The 17978-nt window shown below is 47.4% G+C and overlaps 1 protein-coding gene across 1 annotated transcript in view; it reads right to left on the bottom strand.

The window, feature by feature from the left end:
• Positions 1-11401: 11401 nt before the first annotated feature.
• The window catches only part of HOMER2 (homer scaffold protein 2), a 65207-nt gene continuing 58630 nt past the window's right edge, over positions 11402-17978 (bottom strand). Inside the window, exon 9 of the mRNA XM_075431650.1 lies at positions 11402-17478. Coding sequence (XP_075287765.1) covers positions 17290-17478 — 189 coding nt within the window. The 3' untranslated portion in view covers positions 11402-17289. The remainder of the gene's footprint in view (positions 17479-17978) is intronic.

Genomic DNA, 17978 nt, shown 5'->3' on the forward strand with positions numbered 1-17978 from the left:
TTCATATATCTGCATTTACAATGAACTGTTGGCATGAAAGGAAGGGCCAAAATATTGTATATAATATTTTCTGTCACCTAGCCCTGTAATACAGAGCTGCATTTCTCCACTGAGAACATCAATACATGTTTATAGCTACTGTCATGAATTTAAATTACCAGATAGCCTTATAAATGGCAGATATTTGCATGGTGCCTGCAACCTGACTGATTAAAAATTCAGCTACATTCAGTTTAGAGACTGTTTCTGTTTGGGTTAGATAGTGACAAAAACGATTCAAAGTTTCTTTTGGAGTTTGTACTGACTCTGAATAAAAATACATCCTGACAGAAGTAGTGGATTCAGAGTGCTCTCATTTTGGGATACTGCTGTGAAGTAAGCGTTACTTACAACGTGGTACTGGTTTTTGATAGCAGGTGACAGCCCTACAGGAACTGTGCTCTCTCACTAACCGTATATGTAAATGCCCTGATTTTCTCAAATATTTATGAATTGCAGATACAGTGGGTCCCTGTTTTACTGTAAAGTAGCAGATCTGTTTAATCACTGCAGTAAATATGTATGTGACAGTTTTCATTGGAGAAGCAGCAGTTGGGGGTTCATTTGTTACTGTTTCAGCACCTACTGCTATTTGGAAGTCAGAAAAAAACACCTTTGTTTTTTTTTGTCCACTGCCATCAGACCAAACGGAGGCCAAAGCGGTGGCAGCAGCAGCAGCAGCAGCACGGGTGAGTCCTTACTGGAGGCTTGTGATGGGGGTGCCTGCAGAGGGGAGCTGGTGCCCACAGCACCGTGCTGGCCCCGGGCGCAGGACCCGTGCTCAGCGGGGTTGGGGCTGGTTCATCGCACGTTCAGGCTCCCGCTGTGTCCCTCCCGGAGACCGGACCTGAGGACGAAGCGTGGCCCTTCGGGAGTGGGGGTCTCTTCCCCAAGGACACCCTGGGCACAGGGGGGCTCAGCCAGCTGTGGGGAGGTCAGAGGGGGCTGGGGCCGAGGGCTGCCCTCCTGCACGCTGTGCCCTTTAGCAGCGCGGTTATTTAAAGCTGAGGGAAAGGGCACAGAGGCTGGGCTGCCTTCCCATGGTTGGTACCTCCTCCTGAATGGCAGCTCCGTGTCCAGGGCAGAGCCGAATTCTGAACTACAGTGCTAGGAAGTTAAATGCAGCAGTTTAGAGTATGTGGAGAATGAGTTGCAATTTCTCCAGCTTTTGTGTGTTTAACAGCAGCAATTTTAACCAGGAGAGGCTGGCTGAGTAACAGCAACACCAGCAACACTGGACAGTGATTTCTCCTACCTAGGGTTTTCTTTTGCAGCTGTGCCTGGAGCTTGGCTAGGGACTGATCTCAGGTTTCAACAGGGCTCTCCACATCCCAGGCTGGAAAACATCCATAAAAGCCCACTCAGAAGCTGTCTGAACCCATGTGTTTTCTGAAGCCCACTTCATTTGCAGTGTGGCCAACAGGCCTGTCCTGTGAAAAATGTGCTGCGGCAATTTTCTGGTTGGTGTGAAAGGTTTTGCGACTACCAAATATCCTTGCTGTTTGGTTCACTACCAGAATTTGAAGGATGGAGATGAGCCCTGATGGGAACAGGGCTCCCAGGATGCAGAGCAGCCCTTGCATGGCCACAGCACCAGGAGACGATGGTGGGGTCCCGGCCATGCTGCGGGTGCAGCTCCTGGCAAGAGGCAACCGCCGGAGCACCAGCACTCCTGGGCATCAGAAGCATGACCAGGGAAAACACCAACAGCACCAGCGTTAGCCTAAAGAAGGGAAGGCGAGAGAGTGTTTTTCAAATATGTAAGAGGCTGCTGCGAAGAGGAGGGGAGTAATTTGCTCTGCGTGTTCACAGGGAGATAAGGGGCTTAAATTATAGCCAGAAGGATTCAGCGTAAGGGTAGGAAAGCCTTTCTAACGAACAGTGAGAGCGGAGAGGTGCAGGGACAGACTGCCTGGGAAGGTGGTGGAGTTTCTGTCGCTGGCGGGTTAGACAAACAGCCCCCGAGGTGCTGCGGGTGCTGCTGAGATGCTGTGGCAGGGAGAGCTTTGCAGCCTGTGCCCAGCCGACGCAGGCGAGCTCGCTGCTGTGATGCCTTGTGCTGGGTTTGCTCCACGGGGGAAGCCACGACTGGTCTTCTGAGAGACGTCCAAATGTAAGAAGACTGGGAAAAAACCTTACTGACTCACCCTCGGATTTCTCTTCTGGCTCTCCATGACTCTGGCCTGTCCTGTGCCCCTGGCACTGGGCTGCGGAGGGAACGACGGGTAGGAAATGGCCCTGGAGTCCTGGGGCTGATTTAGCCCAGGTTGATGGGGCTCTGCAGAGAAGCCACCTGCAAGCGTTGAGAGGGGCCTTAATCTGGATTTGATCTTAAGTTTCAGCAGGCACCTTCCCACCTTGGCATGCTCCAGCACATTCGGGGCAGCCGCTGGTGCCACATGCTTTCAGCAACATGCAAGGGCTGATGGGCAAAATGGGAGAAACTGGAGTGGCAGGCTGGCTCCGTGATGACCAGGTCTACTGCACTAGATTAATATTAAACCTTCAGAACTGCCGTGACAGCTCTCGACATTTAATACCCTTCTTAAAGTAGCTCATCCTGGGCTAGTAAATGAATCCCTCAGTGGGAATAGTCTGCCCTGACTGTCCAGCTGCAGAAATTGATTTGTTTAAACTCAAAAAATACAGTTGTCTGGCTTTAAAGAGTTAATCATGCACAGATTTGCTGGAAAGCAAAGTAAAGAGATCAATTTCTATAAATCCGCATCACTGTTGCTTGTGATCTCTCTAACTAGATGTGGGCAGACCAGACAGCAGCTGCCAGTATTTTTAGGGAGGTTTGAAGTTAATATATTCAAAGACTACTTGGTCTGACTAAAAGAATTTCACTTTGAAATCCCAGCGCTTTGATCACAGCATGAGAAGAACTGTAGCAGCATTGCCCGGCGCACAGAGCACCGGGGCCGTAGCTGGTAAAGCCATTGCGGCTACGGATTTGTCAGCATTTCTGTCGATGTGCCGCTTTTCGGGATTTATGAAGCTCCTGCATATCCAACCTCTGTTCAGCACACAAGGATGACTCACAAGCTGGATACTGACTTTTTTTTTTCAGCAAAATTGTATTGAATCAAGGAAATCAAGTCTGAGTGTGAACACTCTGAAGTGATCCAGACTCTGATCTTACAGGGGCTCGAGTAAGCATGTTGCTTCCCTCATGCACCTTCAAAGAGTCTCTCTGAATCAATTTACTACTGTTTGGAAGCTGGTGCTGATTTCTATAATATGATCACACAAACCCAGTCTGTCTTCCCCTACAGGCTCCTCAGCAGCAGGGAACACCTCAGCCCTGCCCGCAGGTCATGGAGCTGCTGCTTTCTGCTCAAGGGATGGGGCAGGTGCCTGGCGCTGGGAGGTGCCTGAGCCTCGCCACCAGCGCTTGGGAGCTGCGGGTATTTCTGTGTACAGGGAGCCATAAACGTGCTATAACAGTACTTCACCTAGTATCAAACTGTGTTAAAAACTCCAAAGCCTATCTCCATCTGAACCACCTGCATTCCCTTCTCCTTGGCTGTTGTCTAAGGGTGGACGTGGCTGGTGTGCTGCATGAGCAGCCTGCGCGCCCGTGCGAGCCACGCTGGGCCTGGTGGCTGCAGGCATTTGCCTTCCTTTGCCTTCCTGTTAAAATTCAGAAGAAAACCCCAGCAAATTTCTGTTTCTACCAAAAATCAAGGTTTAACTTGATCTTTACAGGGCCTTCCTCCTCTCCCCCTCGCAGAGGAGCCAGCCCAGGGGTGTCACTTGCCCCAGGTGAGGCAAGAGCATTGCCCACCGCCCTGCCAGCCCACCCGGGCCAGGGCTGAAATCCCAGGGGTGCCGATGCTGTTGCGCAGCTGCCACCGGCCTCCTGCTGTCGTCCCTTGTGTCCACAGAAACCCCATGGGGCTACGGGGACTATGGACATGCCTGGGTTTGAAGCGGTGCCCAGGAAGGGCTGCAGGTCTGCACCCACGGTCCGTCCTTGGATCACTTCCACTCACTTCACTTACAATAAAGAGATGCACATGTACACCAGGACACCAGAAGCAGGAGGGACAAAGAGCATCCTATGAAGACATTCATTAGGCCTGACAAAAAGATGGGAAATGCTTGTTTTTTTTCAGTCCTCCCTTACAAAGAAGAGGTTGGTAGATAAGACTGTGCAGCCTTTTGAGAAAATGAGCTTTATGGCTACCCATGCTGTCAGGTGAAAAGTGTGGGTTTCATTCCAAAACTCCCTGTTTGCTTCCGAGAGCACATCTGTGCACTGCACACCAGAATAACATGATATTGGTAGGAAAGAGGGACATATCGTTTCAATTAAACCCGTGGCGATGATAAAAGGTGAATGGTATTGAAGGCATCTTTTAATAAATGCCACAGCAAACCTTGGCAGCAAAAGCAGCTCAGAACAATATGTGAACGAATCCCTGGGGAAACTCATACTTGAAACTGCTCCAGAACATGGCATTTTTTTTTCCTGGTGAAAAGGTATGTGATTTTCATTCTCAGCATGTCATGCTCAGCTGAAAGCCAGCAGCACCACAATTAAATCTGCTCAGGTAGCAGTGACATTAACAGCTCAGCTACTTGTGAAAATGCTTTGTAAAACAAGGCGTCTTTACCAAGCCATTGCTCTTGCAGTGAGAGGCACAAACTGCTCAGAAAACATATTTAGCAAAACTACAGTTGCTTTTTTTCCTACTAGATTTCCCCCCTCCTGCCCCAGATTCCCAGCAACGCCCTGAGGACGGGCGAAAAGCAGCATCCCCCGGGCAGCCGGCTGCAGGTGAGCGGGGTGGGTGACTGCGGCTCAGGGCCAGCCCTGAGTAAGGGCGTCCCGATGGAAAGCGAGCACGCAGACCCCCCAACCCACAGCAACACACAGCGGTGCCCTGCTGGCAGCCAAAGGGCGAGAAGTCCCGGGAAATGCTGGCCAGGCTGCAGCTTGGGAAAGAAACCCAGTAGCCTCCTGGGAGGCTGGGTTTGCCCCCACGTGAAAGAGTCGGTTAGTCACTGTTAGTGTCATAAAGACATCTGCAGTGCCCGTCTATCCGAAAGCAACAGCCTAATCACCTTCCCATGGGTGTCTTTGCAGAAGCTAAAGGTATTTCTTGGAGAAGCAGCAGCAGCCTCTGATCCGTCTCCGGTTTCCATCCACTTCTCAGCGAGAAGGGGTTGAAAGGGAGCCAGCTCCACCACCGGCAGCGTGGTATCTGTGTGTCTCGGCGCCGTGGCAGTGGGCAGTGCAGACGCTGGGGGTGACGAAGCGAACCTGTCCCACTCCCGGAGATGTGCTCAAATCACTGTTCATCAGCAAGTGAGTCACTGCCCTTCCCACGGTCTCTTCCTGCGAAGCAGAGGTGACAGCGAAACAGGATCAAGCACCTACACTTCCCCCAGCCTACACAGAGAGTTCTTGCTCTGTCCCCTCCCTCCCAAGCCAACAGGCCTGCTGTTTCGCAATAAAAATACTGAAAAATGTGCGTGAGTATGCAGGCACACAGAGTGGCGAAGCAGAAGTGCCTCTTTGCTGTGCCGAAAGGAGCGCTTTGCACGTGTAACCGCCCCGGGAAGCATCTGCTGCAGGGAAAGGGCTGCAGGCCGGGGAGACACAGCCTGTGCCTGTTACACTCCTGTTCCCGGCTGGCATTGCTCACCAGCGAGCGTCGGTGCCTCTGCCTGCACCCAAGGCAGCTGCCTGTGCCCCCAAGGACACGGTCTCCCCATGCCATACCCCGTGGCAGAAATGGGGCTGGCAGTGTGGACCAGCCTCCCTCCCTGCAGGGTGACTGCTGTCGGCAGCGATGGCAGTCGAGCAGGGCTGCAATCATCTGCATAAATGCAATTAGCTTTCTATTGGGCAAGGAGCCATCTGGACCAGAGGTGCAGCAGGCATCACGAGACAGAGAAATATTTTCCCTCGACACAGGTCTGCTGAGCCCACCGGGCTCCTCCGCGGTCGCCTGGTGTGACCCAAAGGCGGCTGCGGGCTGGGGCAGGCCAGTACTGCTCCCCGTTTTGCACAAAACGAGCCAGTCTGCAACACAAGGGGAGTCAAAATTCAGTTGCTGAATGTTGTGCTTCTCCGTCCCTGTTTGCACAGTCCCATCAAGGCTAGTTTTAGCTTTTTTATTTATCACACCCATAGACAAGGAGTTGTACATTGGTAACAGCCTTTACAGTTCTTTTCTAGAGAGGAGCTAACTGTGAACAGCAATGTCAGTTTATCCAGAAAGTACAAAAAAAATCAAAACCACTACAGCAACCACCTCTGAAGAAAATTGTCCATAGTCTGTTCAAAACCCTCTGCAGGCCACCTCCTATCTCCAGCACGCAGTTATGAGACAGAAAAGTTGAGAAGCTGAAGCTGTGTGCTGACAAGGGGTGCTGCATCTCACCTTACGGAGGGCCTAGGACACGGACCCTGGCTGGCTTTCATCTGAACCAGTAAGGCACACAGAATGGTAAGCCCCGTGATTTAGAAGAGCGAGGCTGCAGTGCAAACATCCGTGCCTCTTGTCCTTCTTGTTTTTTAAACAGCATTCACGAATCTCTCTCATCCCTGTCCTAAAGCCATTCCCCTCCCACTGAAATGACTGTGCAGGTGACCACGGGACCTCTGCAGCGTAAGAAGAGAGTGAACCACTGCAATTTCTCAGGTTTCAGAGCCAGGGATTATCTTCATAAATGCACCCAACACTGCTATAGATAAATGGGATTTGAAAGACATAAATACTTTGTTTCTTTCTTGGGTTCTTTGCTCTTGAGTGAACTCTGGGATCTCGTTTTGCATCATTCATCTCCAGTCTAATGAACAGGGCAAACCTGCATCCACAGAAAAATGAAAGCCATGGATAATGGTAGCAACGAAATAAATGGCAAAACCCTAAAAGAAAATAGCTTTGAAAACTGATACACTTCAGTGTGACACGATAATGCAAAAACGTTGCTTGTGCCGGTATTATTTAAAATTCCCTGAATGTCTGAATTCCCTCCAGCCAGCATACATTAAGCAAAATCCAGGGCATATGCAACAAATCATATTCAATGATGGAAAGTTGAGAGAAATGCAAGAGCTCAATCTCTCTTGATTACAGCAGCCACAGATTTCTTTTTCATAGACTGCCAGTACTAATGAATGAAGAGGACATGAAAGGAAAACAAAAATACTCAAATTAACGTGCTTCATGTACCAATAGATATACCGGCTCATAAATATGACTAATTAAATGCAAAACATTGTCAAGAAATGTTGTTCATGGTATTTAAGTCCTCGCTCAGATTGCAGCCTCCAGCCAGGGGTGGAAGCACGGCCCTGGAAAGATGTGCGGGGTTTAGCTCTGGGATCCTGGATGCCAACCACCGCTGCAGACCAACACAGAGATGCAGAAGTTTATGAAGAGATGCATTTTATGGTGAAGAACAGTAGGTTGCCCAAAGCAGGACTGATTCAGTAAAGTGTTCCTGACTGCCGCGCCTGCACACTTGGGGTACCAGCCTTGAAGCCAGAAGCTGGACCTTATATTAGCACACCAAAATTTTCTAATTTTCAACCCAAATAAAAGTCCACAGTTTTCCATTTAGACGTCACTTCAGACAGTGCTTCTGAGGACATCTAACATTTCTGAAAAATAATTGAAATATATTCAATTTTAAAGGGAGGAGTTAAGACCCACAGGGAATTTCATAGCACGGAGATCCGTCTTTGAAAAATCCGCAGGCAGAGGTCAGAGTTAAGTACCACTCAGCTGTGATGATCTGTCAAATGTTCCCAGCAATGCATTATTGCAGTAAGATTGGAGATATTTGCCTTGCAAAGGTTAGCCAAGCTTTTAAAATTCACCAGGTCTCAGAGCTTCACAGCCTGGGACAGCTACATGGCAGCGCTGCCCTGATGCGCGTTAAACGATAAAACGGAAAGTCCTGTTGCAGGTCACTGGCACGGCCTTCCCAGAGCTGCGTTACAAGGCTTTGGCCAGCTGCTTTCAGCATTGCTCGCTGAAATCAAACCTGGCCGTGCACCTGGCAGGGTATTTTTTTTCCGCTTTTGAAGGGTGGTTGGACTTTGCTCCAGTCGGTTCAGTGGCCCAAGCACGGCCGCAGCATCGCTGAAGGTCAGCGTCCAAGCCACATTTGCTGCCCGGCTCTGCTTTCTCAGCTGCTACTGCCATGTTTTTCTAGCTGACACACACATTTCAGCTGCTCACAGGAGAAGGTTAGCCCGCTATGTACTAGGCTTACTGATGCTGCTGTTCTGCTCTGGCTGGCGATGCTGATTATATAAAGGATATTTAATGTTTTAAATCGTAAAAATTATTTACAAGCTTTTGGATACTTCTTAGCAGATAAGAAGAAATAAAAGAAAATGTATGCACATTTCTCTATGTATCAGTGGATTTGTGAATAAATGCTCAAGTCTCCTAGGAAGTGGGGAGACAGTTAAGAGAATAACATATAATTAACACACTCCCTTTTCTTCCCTTGTTGGTGCAGACGTGCCTTTAGATGAAAAGTGTTGAACATTAAAAGCGTTGGGAGTGCGTGGGACAGAATAATGCTGAATTTTATGGATGTTCAGCCCTGTCACCAGATATACCTGTCACAGAGAGAGCAAGCCTGTTCCTGCTCCAGGGTCTCATCCATTCCACTGCTTTTACATGGGGTGGGGTGGGGTAAGGGGGTTTGTCCTTCAAATGGGAGGATACCAGGGCCTAGCTTTTCCCATGCTGTTGAAGGAATACAAGCTAACCATTACAGGGTCGTTCATCCATTTAGGTGCCAAACATTAAACTTAAACTTCGTCTCACTGTAGCTCATATTTTCATCAGACATCATGCAGCTAGGTAAAATGTTGTTTAACGGGCAACTGCAGCAGAACAAACCCCATCGAGGAGGCTCCCTGAGCTTTCTGATGTGAATCCAGTCGAATGTGAGAATTCAGAGCTCGCAGAGAAGCGGCAGCAGATTGCCCTGGTGGCAGCGTCCCTCAGTGCGGCTCCCGGACCACACTGGTCCTTCTGCAAGCACTGGTCACCTGCACCGTGACCAGCCGGCGAGGAACAGCCTTCGCACGGACCAGCGACTCTTCTCGATGCTAAAAATACATCCTGGACTCGGTGAGGCGCTCAGCCTACAGACGTGTCGGATGTGCCTGTACCGAGCAGGCACCGCCACGCGACCAGGGGCATGAGGCACCTCCCCACGCGCGACTGGCGAGCGGGGCAGCCGCTGATAAATGCAAACACGTACTGCAGGAGCATCAGCTCGCCCTGTAACGGGAGAATGCAGCTTGTGTCTGATCACTGTTGGAGACGGGATGCACGCACAGGTGCTTCTATTGTACTAAGCGTTATAATTACACAAATCCAAAAAGAAATGCCTTCTTTGCTAAGAATTAGAGATTGTTACTTGCATTTTACTAGAGTACATATGAGCTGCTTTTATGGCTACCGCTTATTCAGGGAATGCCAGAATTTGCTGCACTGCTTGTCAGAGCTATTGATGGCTGCTGGTAGAAAAGCTCTGGCGAAAGGTCAGAGGCAGACATGCTTCTCGCTCACCCCAAAGCTGACATTTGCAGCCGTGTAGCCCAGAGTAACAAAGGCGCGGTGAGCCTCAGACATTTAACAGTCTTCAAACCTTCTTATTTCCTTTGGGGAAGCCTGATTTGGTGCAAAGACAGCAAGCACCGTTTCTGTGTGATGAACATGCCGATGCCGAAAGCATCGTTACGTACTGTCCGTACTGTCTGTAGGTGGACTTCGTCGTTATCCCCTCCCAGGGATGTGCTGTTGAGTGTGGACTGCGTCGCCAGACACCGGCGGGGACCTTGGCTAACAGTCTCTTCTAAGAGGGCTCTTATTAACCGCGACGTGCTGATGCAGCAGACTGGTGTCAAAACAGCTCGAATTTCAACGCAGAGGGTAACTTCTGAGTCCCAGTGAGCTCCCCCAGAGACAGCACCCGCTCTAACTGCCACCGGGGGCTGCCACATCAGTTACAGGAACCACAGGAGGGTTTTCCATCCCGAGCATCTCCCAAACAGGGTGACAGAACACCTTCTCCTAGCGCCAGGCTTTTCTCAGCATGCAGGAAGTCCAAAATTTCACGCCAAAATACTTCCAGATACTATTTTTTCAGTTTAGTTACGTATGTACCCGCCCCAATCCTGCACCCGGCTCTGGATGTGCTACCAGTATACAGTGAAGCAAGACAAGCATTTTAAAGCTCCACCTCCTGAAAGAGAGTTTTTAAGATTATCTAAGGCACTACACCACATGTACAGATCAAAGCCGAATTCTTCTTCTCAAAGGGAAGCATTGTCTTGAGCTCAGAGCTGCAGCCACAAGGATGTTCATTTTCTGAAGTCAATGAAGACAGTGAGACAAGAGATTTTACTTAAACTATATATTTTTACATAAAACAACTTTGTTACAATAAAATCAGATAAAAATCACAAAGTTATATAATAAGTTCATAAAGAAAAAAATCAAGTTTTCCTTTTATATATATAAAACCCAGCATTTACTGCTACTAGGAGTCTAAATGTTAACATTGACTGTCTATGGTCAATTTGAGAAAAAAAAAAGAAAAAAGAAAAGTACTTTTTCACAGCAGACTAAATGACGAGGTAAGAGATGTGTTTACAATGATCCAACTGTAGTAAACACTTCAGTTTTCATTAAACCATATGCTCAATATAATAAATCCAAACAAAAATATACATTTAGAGCACTGCAGTGTTTTTCCACAGTTGTGTATCAACAAATTGCCAGTCATTCACTAAACTTTACTTGAAACAGTAAAAACAGGGTGTATGTTTATCTTTAGTGCTAAAACCTCATAATAATCTAAATATTTTGGTATAGCAGACCACACTAAAACACTCTCAGAACTTTCAACTACAAGGGGTATACTCATGTTAAAAACAGTATGTGCTTTTGTTTGTCATTCATGATGAGTTTTATAGAATATTAGGTTCATGATCACTATTAGGCAATTAAATGAAAACATCTAAATGCTGCAAAATACTTTCACTGAGCATAGCTCCCTCTTCGTGTATCCAAGTTAATCAACAAACTGCAAACTTTGAAGCTGAGTTCACAAATCTTACATTATCAGTCTTTTTAGCTAGTATATGGCTAAAATAATTATTGCTGACCAGTGTTAAGGAAAAACCCAAATGCAACCCAAACAAAAACACAACAGCAGACAGATTTTTCTCAAGTGCCTTTCATGTATGTACCATTAGGTAACTAAATGACCAGAACGGAAACAGAAATCTACTTGAAAACGTGCACGTAAAATTTTTGGAAGTATAGGCACCTTCACCCTTAGACTGTATATTTAGGCTATCTGTTGAAAAAAAAAAAAAGGAAAAAAAAGAAGAGCTAAGACAAAACACAGTAGGAAGTCAAACAGGTTAGACATCCAACACCCCCGGGGACGCAAGCAAAGCTCTGCTGGCCAGGCCAGCTTTGCCCGCAGCCTGCAGGAGAGCCCTCCTCTGGGAAGCACCTTCGCCACAGTTATCATTCACCTCCTGACTCTGTATTTCACTTCAGATACCTTATCACTGACCGCAGAGAACGCTATTTAAGACACGCAAACTTCATGTAACTGTCAAGTCTGTATTCTAGTAACGAGCCCAAAACACTGCCGAGCTCCCGGGGCACAGGGCTCTGGGGGCAGCATCCCCGGCCGGGCTGTGTCGGCTGGCCGGGCCTCTCTGTCTGGAGGTGCATCTGGGTTAAACCTCTTGTGGCTACGTATTGCTTTGCTTGACACACAGGTGCTTGTTGAACATGACCCACGGCAAGAAAAATTAGCTTAGGGTAGCTCTGTGTTGAGTTGAGCAACAGTCTACTGTTGCTAAATCGTGCCGACAACCAGAGCCCGCCAGCCCAGCCTGACACTCCTCGCTGCCTCGCAGCCCCCCGAAAGCTGAACCTGCCCTTCCGCAAGGTCTCGGTACTGCTGGGCCCGCGTAGGATGGCAGCAGCTTTTCCTGGTTTTGAGTGAAAGCGTCTGACCATAAACTAGTGCCATTGCTGCAAGGCTCTCGCGCTGTTCAGCTGCATGTGGACATCTGCCTTCCGCCCCTCTCACACTGCCACCTTTGTGATATGCTGAGGACTTATCGATATCCACAGGCTTGACAAGCCCAGAACTGCCCGGACAAAGGCGGGTGAGCTGACAGATCAGCACAGCCATCCCAGGCCTCTGGCACATCCACAACTTGTGGGCAGAGCACATCTTTTGCTGAAGCTCCTGCTGAAACGATCGTCAAAATTAGCTGCTGCTGCTGTCAAGCTCCCCTTCCACCCCTTCCCTTGGGATTCAGTGTCAGACATGCACTAAGGCGAGCAGGGCGTCTCACCCTGATAGCGTTTTTACCTTTGCTAATCCATAGGCTCAGACAGACAGCACTACATTCCCTACAAGCCCCTGATGTTTTGGAGGGTTTTGCCGAGATAACTATCCAGAAGAGACTAACAAAGAGCACGGTTTTGTAGCTGAGGAACTCCCAGAGGTACGAGGTGGTGGCAGTAAGGGGAGATTTCCTTCAGTCATTCATGAAACAGCCAAAGGTGGCAAGAAATTAATAAGGGAGTAAAATGAATGCTTGGAAAAAAAACAGTGCAACAGACGAGTGCAGAAGCCTATTGACAATTTGTGCCCCACTGAGAGGGGGACGGGGCTCCCTGTGCCCAGCAAGCCACCGAGCAGACCCAGGACGAGCGCAGGGTGAGCACCCGCCTTAACACACCCAATGATTTTGCTGATGCTCTTCGAAAGCGATGGCAGTGGCAGGGACAGCAGGAGGAACAGCTGAAACCCTTCGCGCTCGCCTTAATTCATTGAGTAGCTTTAAAAAATGTTCACCCTCAATTGCCCTCACAAAAATCAAATCAGGTGTTTACCTAAGAAAGAAGGCATCATCTAAATAACTGCTTTCTGGGCACAGATGCATCCAGCGTAAAACTGTTTTTAAAAAGGGCATCTTTTGAACACTAGGATAGAGAAAGTGAGACGTGGCGTGGAATTTCTTAGAGAAAAGACATTTTTCCTCCAGTAAGCTCACTTAGTAAAGGAACCACCAAATAGACACAGACAGAAAAAATACTGGAGAGTACTAATTCAGCTGAAAATGCACGTTGAGGCCAAACAAAACTGCTTGTGAATTTGAGTGAAAATCAGCAAATAAAGAATCAGCCAAAGAGGAAAAATGCAAAAGGCTAACCTGTCTTATTTTAGGGTGTGAAACAATGTTTCAGTTTTTCATTTTGAAATAATTTATTCCAAAGATGAGGCTAAGGTCATTTCCCAAAATGTGAAACAACATATCTAATGAAACACTCTTTCCCCTTGAAAATAATTATCGCCCCATATTTTTACGTCACTGAATATTTTTAGGTTTTGTGCTAATACAAAGTGGACCTATGTATTTCTTGTTTTGCCCACGGAACCAAGAAAAAAACAAAACCCATTATTCAGCATCTCTAACACCAGCTCAAAGGAGCACCTGACTGGAAAGCCCAGAAGGCAGGAAGACACTCTCTAACCTGGTGTCACAAGAGGCCAACACAGATTTCTTCTCCCAGAGCCACCGGCCTGTCAATGCCACCGGGGCCGGATGGGCAGTGTGGTGGGACCATGGCGGTGCAGCTGGCAGGTATCGGCATGGCAAGTGCCAAGCACAAGACCTTTATTAACAAAAGACGATGTAACTGAGGTAGGATAGATCCTGCCATCAACCGCTTCAAGGGAGAAACCTGAGCCTAGCAAGTGAGCCCACCACTGCCCAAGGTGAGACACAGCTTCATATAAAGGCGTCTCCGCTCAGGCTCCATGGATGTGGAGTGACCACCTCCTCCACTGCTGATGCCACGGGGAAATAAGGGTTTGCCCAGCACTGTATTTTAACAGCAAATAAAACCAGGCTCTGCAGACCCTCTCTTGGACAGGGATGAGGATTTCTTGTCCCTGGCTGCACTTGGGGCTGTCCCTAAGCAGGCGGCTGCCAGCTGAGTGCAGCCCCTGGCTTGGGGTGCCATGGGGACAGGCTGCGTCCCTAGCGCGCACAAAGGGAGGAACAAACGCGTCGGTAGGACAGTGCGGGCACTGCGGTGGGGGAAGGCTGGCCACCCCGGCGCTCCCGCCGGGAGAGGAGTTTCTACGCCGGGCCAAGTCCCTGAGGAGCAGCGTGGGGCTCACAGTTTGGCACGCAGGGGTTATTGCTGGGCCACCACAGAGCGCTGAGGAATGAGCAGGGTGTGACACTGACTGTCCCCACTCAGCAGGCACGCGGGGCTCCAGCCAAGGATGGGGCCAGGCCGGAGAGCGGAGCTGCGGCCGGCGTCCAGACGCTCCAGAGAGCGTGCGATGCCTCTTCCTAGTGCGCGTTTGGCTTTTGAAGAGGAAAAACACAATGAAAGAGAGGGAAAGGTTAAAAGAGATGGAGTCTAGGGGAGGTTTTTAAGTAGTTATACATAGATGCTCTCAACTTACTGCTGCTGGGAAGGAAAAAGAGACAATGAAGGTAATTATAGGAAGACCTTGGATGCTTGAACGATGGAGTTTCCCACAGCATATAGCTGCGTACAGACATCTCTAACAACTCAACATCAGAGCAATGGCAGGTAAGGAAAACATACATTTGGGGCAAGACTAGAAGAGATAGGGTAGGGATTTCTCTGAGGAACCCCTATTGCTCCTCTGGTGGGCACGAAGCACCCAGAAATAACTGCCTGTGTCAGTGCTATGCACTGGTTTAATGCGCCAGCATCAAATTCCATCTGTTAAATTGATACAATCCCATAGAAACACTTTCCTTGCACTTTAAGAGTGGCTTAATACATTCCTAATGAACTGGATCTGAGATAAACCTGACTAAAGTGGAAAAAAATCTGGATTAACCCCAACAAAATAATTCGTTTGCAGAGTCTTTTGCATCTCTCTACACAGAATCACATTAAAAATCCTATTTTGTATTAAAACCAAGAAGGAAGCCCTAAGACTGCTGAACAGGAAAAAGAACAGAAGACGGAGCAGGGTCCTTGGTGTGAAAGCAATAAACCAGTGTGATGAGGAGGGCCCTGACTACCTGCATTGCTTGCAGCTCTTAGTGGTGTCATCCCCTGGTTCCCAGGTGATGCAGGGACTGGCTGCAGTTCAGGAACTCTAAAGAAGCATGGGAGGAGAGGAGAAGCAGGACGAGCTGCCTGTTAAATGATGGCGTCTGTCTGACTTGCTATCAAATACAAAGACTAAAAATGGAGATTACTTGTGCACAACCACACACAGTTTCTGACGTCATTTTCAATTTTGAGAAGTCTGATCTAACCCCACATTATGCAACTGTTGAATATTCCATGCTGGCAAAGTCTAATTTTCACACGCCTACATGCTATGTACCTGATTTTTATTTTTATTTTTAAATATCAACAGCCTACAGCATTTTTTTTTAAAGAGACTTAAATGGTCATAATGGTTATGAGAGGTCCCAGCTTTGCCTCCGTTATTTAAAAAGAGTAAAGGCAAAAAAGTCCAGTCTAAAAAACAGGCAATGAAGATAATGCAACAGTAACAGATGAAATGAAAATGCAAGGGACAATTGCAGACAGAACCTATCTCCAGCATGGGGATCATATAGCCATGTGCAAAAAGTACTCCATGCATGTTTCACCTAGAACCCACCTTTCCTTTAAAGGTCATTTTCATAATTGAGACGTGCTGAGAAAAGAAAAAAGCCCCCAAATAATAAAAAAAAGCACAGCCATTTTCTATCAGTCACTGCTGGAATGCCCTAACATGGTGCTTAACCAAGCTTTTGCCTGAATTGAGCAAATATTAATGTCACATAAGCAAAAGTTCTTTCCTGAATTAATTAAGATCCCATGTAAACAGACTCTCAAACCAGGTTATGGAGAAAGAAGCTGAAGGCAGTCCTAGGGGCAAAAGCAAAACATGGGCTGAATTGTCCTCTCTGGCCCTTTTTACATCCCTGTCTGTGACAAAGGGAACTTCCTTCTCACTGGAGCCCAGCATACGACCTTGCATTTCTGAAAACATATTTAGAGCTGCTGAATAATCAGTTCGAGAACACAACAGCATTTCTGCTTTTTGGGTTGGGGTTTTTTTGGGCAGTCTAACTTGGTGGCTAGTTCCCACCCTACTGTCAAAGATACATGAGGTGAGAACGCAGAAATCATAGTAAAGGATTTTGATTTAATGTGGTCATGACGCTGCCACTCTCCCGGGGAAGAAACTCACTTCTTAGCAACACCTTCAAGTAACCGTATATTGTTCTTCAGATCAACATCTCCTTCGCTACTGTAGAAGTTAATCAGCAGCGACCAAGTTGCACAGAGGTGCGTCTGACCTGTGTACAAACCAGCAACATATCATTCTTTAAAATAAGTATCTGGTCCCAAGACTTGGGTGGACATTTTTCAGAGCTGCACATGATGATGGAACTATAGGGGTTCAATATTGAAGGCCAAAGAGAAGTGATCTTGCTAAGCAAGAGAAGCTCTCCTCACCTGCTGGGTAAGATGCATGACTTGAAGAGCTGAAATTTATTTCTACATCGTTGACTTTGTGCTGTATGGGTCCAGGCAAGCACATGCAGCCTGTACCGGAGGTTATCTGAAAGCCACTGGATTTCTTTCAGCAGATCAGGCCTGATTGACATGGTCCCTAAAGATCCTGGTATCTGCGCGAAGTGATTCACTTGACTGCAGCTCATCACAGGCACATTTCACAAACTGCAGGAGCTCCAGCTAATCTTCTCTCTGCTCCACCAAGGAATAAAAGTGGATGTTGCTAGGAATGCTGATAGTCCGGACAAGAAAAAGACTTGTTTTCTGTTTCTATGGTTGCAACAGCCCTTAAGAAAGATATAAATTTCCCTGCAACAACTAACTGCATATTCATTTCAAGGTAGATCTAGTTCCAGATTCCTGAGACAGAACCCTCTACCTGTTCCCAACCCCACGAAGCCAGAGCAGCAATATAGAAAGTTTCTAATCTCAACAGAATTCAGTGAGCAGCACGATTGGTTTGGAAAATAAACAAACGAACAAACAAAACAAACAACAAAACCCCCCCATGGCAAATTTTCAGCCTCTATGTACAAAAACAATGCAAACAAGTGGAACATTCTAGTTATATTTTGTAAAACACACGTTTGGGATCAACAGAACATCAAACATCCAGACCCTAGGTTACAAAAAAATCTATTGCCATCTAGTTGTCAACCCCAAGTTTAGACAGTCCTTGTCGGAAGTCATGTAATTCATCTATCTTCCCATCTAGTACATCTAAAAAATTCTTTAATTCAGTTTTAAGGTTGGTCTGCCTATGTTTGCTCTCTTCAACTTCTGTCCTTAGCGTTCTGACTTTCTCTTCAAGATCTTTGTTCTTTTCCTCAGCAGCCTTAAAGACAAAAGAGACAATCAGATGAATCACAGAGAAGAAGGATGAGCAGCATTTAACGGGGTAAAGCAACAAACGGCAGCCAGGCTGTAAAAGTTTGCTTCGACTTCTGCAAATTGATTAAGACAAGCACCTCTGAGAGCAGGAGGCGTGCGCTAGTCAGATTAAAAGGAAAGGAAGCCCACGCAGGAAGGGACACAGATTAACTGGCAAAGATGCTTTGCATCAGGTTTTGTCACTCAGTTGGGATCTTAAAATTCAGCTGGATTTAAATCATGTAATATGCATATATTTCTGTCACTGCTACAGTTGCAGAATTAGACACTGTGCCACCAATTACACAGAGAATTATCTATGGTGGTTTAACCTGGAAAAACAAGGTTAGAAAATACTGCTTGAGGGCTCATGCTGCTTTATTCAATGCTTTTGGATTTATTGGTGTTTTTTTAAAGTTTCACTTTCTGTGAGCACTCAGGCGAGGAACGGGGCAGCCGCGTAAC

The sequence above is a fragment of the Opisthocomus hoazin genome, chromosome 10 (assembly GCF_030867145.1).
Source record: "Opisthocomus hoazin isolate bOpiHoa1 chromosome 10, bOpiHoa1.hap1, whole genome shotgun sequence".
NCBI lineage: Eukaryota > Metazoa > Chordata > Aves > Opisthocomiformes > Opisthocomidae > Opisthocomus > Opisthocomus hoazin.